The sequence below is a fragment of the Ictidomys tridecemlineatus genome, chromosome 3 (genome assembly GCF_052094955.1).
Source record: "Ictidomys tridecemlineatus isolate mIctTri1 chromosome 3, mIctTri1.hap1, whole genome shotgun sequence".
NCBI classification, from domain to species: domain Eukaryota; kingdom Metazoa; phylum Chordata; class Mammalia; order Rodentia; family Sciuridae; genus Ictidomys; species Ictidomys tridecemlineatus.
The window spans coordinates 103,185,702-103,189,702 of NC_135479.1; the positions used below are offsets into that span (position 1 = coordinate 103,185,702).

Consider the following 4,001-nt stretch of genomic DNA (forward strand, 5'->3'; position numbering starts at 1 on the left):
ATGTTCTAATCAGAAAAAGAAAAAAAGTGTGTCACATTAGATTAGAGACAGAAAGGATGGGAGAGGAGGGGAGGAGTAAGGAGGATAGGAAGGGCAGCAGAATAGAATAGACAATATGATTGATGTATTTACAATCCATGTATGTATTATATGTAAAAATACATTCTGCTGTCATGTGTGACTAAAAAAAATTAAAAATAAAGTAAAAAAAAGACAGTACAATGAACAAAAATAACAGTTATTATTTTACCAGTTGTTTAATTTTTATGGTTGCTTGCTCTATAAAAAAATAAAATTTAATATAAACAATGTTATGGGTAAACTGAAAAAAAAGAAAAATAAGTCATTAACACAGCTTTAAAAAAAGAAAGAAAGAAAGAAAGAAAGAATGGAAGAAAGAAAGAAAGTAGTGTATCATGAGAGGTTTCTCCTTTAGAAATAATTCAAATAACCTTCCTAGAAAGAGTCAGCAGGTCTGGGGATATAGCTGAGTGATAGTGGGCTGGCCTAGCATGCAGAAGGCCTTGGAGTTTAAAGCCCAATACTGCAAGAAAAGAAAAGAGAGGGAAGGGAGAAAAAAAAGAAGGAAAAGAGGGAGGAAGTAAAGAAGAAAGAAAAAAGGAAAAAAGGAAGAAAGGGAGGAAGAAAGGAAGAAAGGAAGAAAAAAGGGAGAGAACAAAAGCAGGGAAAGCAATGGGTTATTAAAGCAAAAGGGAAAGCAGTACAAATATAAATACATGACATAAAATCTGTTGAGACAGTTTAGAAAGCTTTAGAATTTGCATGACATCAAACTGAGTGGTATTATGACTGTATAGAAACTTAAGAAGCTCCACCTTGGCCTGGCCTAAACCAAACTCAGGGGTGGGAGGCATAGAGAGGACTCCTGTCTGGCTGGAGTAGAAGGGACCTGAACCCTTGGCACTTCAGGATGCACTGGTAAGGGAAGGAAGGGGCCAAGACTACCCTGATGGGCACTTGAGCACCACAAGGCTCCTGGGAGTCCTTCACTCCAGCTCCCCACCATCACAACCCCCCCTTTCAGGGGTTCTCAGTGGTCTGTTCCGTTGCCTGGTGCAGGTTTGAGTTCCTCACCAAACACCGGAGTGTTCACAGCCTATATTGGCCTGCCTGGGCAGGCTGTGGTTGTGGTGGCAAGAGCCAAAGCCAACTTAGCTTGATGGAGGCACCAAGGACTGCCCTACAGCCACATTAGCGGGTGGCCCTGGAAGAAGTAGGCAGGGTTGTGGCAGCATTGTCTGAAGACATGAAGCCAGGCCCAAGTCCTTATGGTGTTCCTTGGGAGTTGGTGATGTGTAGAGCTATTGGATGTTTTGCTCTTCTCTTGTTTTTGTGGAGAAGTTTTCAGTGTGTTAGAAGCAGGCTGTATGTGGGAAGAGAAAAACAGCTGGCTTTAAAACTTTCTAGACTAATTGAAGAGAAATGTGAACTACTTGAAAAAGTTAGCCTTGTTCAAAAAGAGCTTGAAGGCTTAGAGTCAACTTTAAAGGACAGCAGTTCTGAGAAGGGTCCAAGAGACGTCCCCAATTTGGAGGCAACCTATGAAAAGCTGCATAGGTCCAAACCTAGCCATGGGGATGAAAGACTTTTTCTAGACAAAGAGCTAGAAGAACAAAAGGCTAGACATTGTAAACAGGATGAAATCATGGCAGATATATCGAGAAGGATAAAATCCCTTGAAGGTGAATCAGAATCAATCAGATCAGAAATAGCTGAAACTAAAACAAACTTGAGACTGCTTCAAATAAGTGAGGAAGGACTTCAGCTGGCAATGAAGGAAGCCTTGGATGAATGTTCCCAGCTTCAGCAAAGTCAGAAACCGATCTTACAAGGAGACACTGAAGCATGGAGAGGACAAGGACGTGTCCAATGTGAAGAGAGCACCACATTGGAAGACTCTCAATTCCATTCAAAACAAGTTCAAACTGATAAAGACAATCACGTGAAGTCTCTGACTGAAGGCTTGCTGAAGATGAAAGATAGGTCTTCTCCAACCAAGGGAGCCCAAACAGACATTGGGAACTTGGAATGGGGAATGATGAGTGAATCAGGAATTGGTGCTCACTTGGATGATGAGCCCAAAGGAGCTGTGAAGAAACTGGTTGATGGTGCTAAGCTAAAGTCCTCCTTAGAAACCTTAGAAGGACAAAGATTTCAAACTTGTGCTTTCTTATCTGAAGTAGAGAAAACAAAGGAAGACCTTAGAGAACAGATTAGAAGTCTGAAGACTGAACAGGCCACCTTGCTGTCAGAAAATACATGGCTTGAAGGTGAGAATGAGAACCTTCAGCAGAAATTTAAAGACATGATGGAATGCTATCAAGAAAATATGATGAAACTCCATGGGAAACTCAGAGTAGAGGAAAATTACCGGGTGGAGCAAGAGGAGAAACTTTCCAAGGTCAAAGAAGAGATGGGCCATACAAGAGAAGAGCTGGAGACCTACAGAAAGCGAGCCAAATATCTTAAAGAAGAATTGGAGAGAACCATTCAGTCCTGTCAGGGGAAGATTATTTACTCTGAGAAAAAAGCACATGAGAGTGAGTTGGCGGCTTGGATTGCTGAAAGAAACCTCCATTATTTCATGAAACAAAACGCTCGCAATAGACAAAAGTTAACTGAAAGGGAGCTTCAATTGGAACTCCTAGAGGAAGATCCCTGTGCACTTGGTGTTTCAAATGCAGCATTGGGCAGAAAGCTTTCCCCCAATGGTCCCTCAGCATTGGGTCCTCCTTGGCAAGGTGGATGTTATTCGAAGTATGCTAGACCATGGCGACCAGCAGAACTCAGAGGTTCTAATCTGCCTTCTTTGGATAAAGAGGATGGGCCTATGTCTTCAGAAATTCAGTCCAGTAGAAAGGAGACCAAAATGAATCTTGATGATTCCAATGTGCTCGATTCACCTCTCCCTGCTGAAAACCAAGCAACTGGCTCTGGCTCATTGTTGGCACCTTTCCCTCCAGTCAGAGGTGAATTATTTCCTGTGGACCCAAGGAGTCAGTTCATAAGAAGAGGACCATTTTTCCCTCCGCCTCCTCCAGGAAACAGGTATGGGGCACCTGGAGATTATTTTCCACCGGGCCCACCACCCCCTCCATTTTTTCCAATGCCAGATGTCTATGAATGGAGGTATTTTCCTCATGACCTTCCCCCAAGAGCTGGATTTCCTCCCCCCACCCCCGCATTCTGAAAGTAGAAGTGAGTGCCCTTCAGGCTTCTTTACACCTTCAAGTGAGCCTGCTACTGAACATCAACAAGAAACCTGATGTTTTTGATCTCTCTTCAAAAGTAATTTGACTTACCTCTCATTTTTAGTTTTTAAGTAATTGCTTTTACTTAAGTAAGTGATTATACTTTTGCTCTGATTGAAGCTAAATTAAACTATATTTCTTAGGATAGTATTTTGGAAATAAAGATGGTTTAAATATGATACTATGAGTAAATTATTTTTATTCTATTTTACTCTAATGATTACAGCATTGAATTTGATTAATCCACTATTCTATAAACAACAATGGGAGTTTCAGGTATGTCATCCAGCCTCTGGGGATATTTTAAACACCCAACAAAGTCAGTCCCTTTATACAAAGAAGTGTATTTACTATGATTGTAGCAAATGTGAAAGGAACTTTATGCTTAATGAAAGATTTTCATTGATTTTCAGTCTTGTGGGGCATGTCAACTAGTTTTCCTATAAAACAATAACTAGAACATACTAAGAGTAAACCAGAAAACACTACTAAACATGTCATGGAAGTAGAAGATCTCAAATACAAAGAAAGTTGTAGTTCTCAGGAAACATTTTGGAATTGGAAACCACAATTTAAACTCACTCTGTTCCCATTTTCCCTGAGTCATCTTGATGACTTCTTCTTCTTCTTCTTCTTCTTCTTCTTCTTCTTCTTCTTCTTCTTCTTCTTCTTCTTCTTCTTCTTCTTCCTCTTCTTCTTCTTCTTTCTATTTTTCTTTGTTTTCTTCAT

At 40.6% G+C, this 4,001-nt stretch overlaps 1 protein-coding gene across 1 annotated transcript; it reads left to right on the plus strand.

Annotated features, from left to right (window-relative positions):
• The first annotated feature begins 1,267 nt into the window (after positions 1-1,267).
• On the plus strand, positions 1,268-3,211 carry LOC144375697 (melanoma inhibitory activity protein 2-like). Its single transcript, XM_078041144.1, has one exon. It carries the CDS (start codon positions 1,268-1,270, stop codon positions 3,209-3,211), a length of 1,944 nt encoding a protein of 647 aa, XP_077897270.1.
• Positions 3,212-4,001: the final 790 nt, after the last annotated feature.

What these genes read in the sequence shown, in the direction of transcription:
- LOC144375697 (XM_078041144.1), top strand. Translation starts at nt 1,268, where the DNA reads ATGAAGCCAGGCCCAAGTCCTTATGGTGTTCCTTGGGAGTTGGTGATG.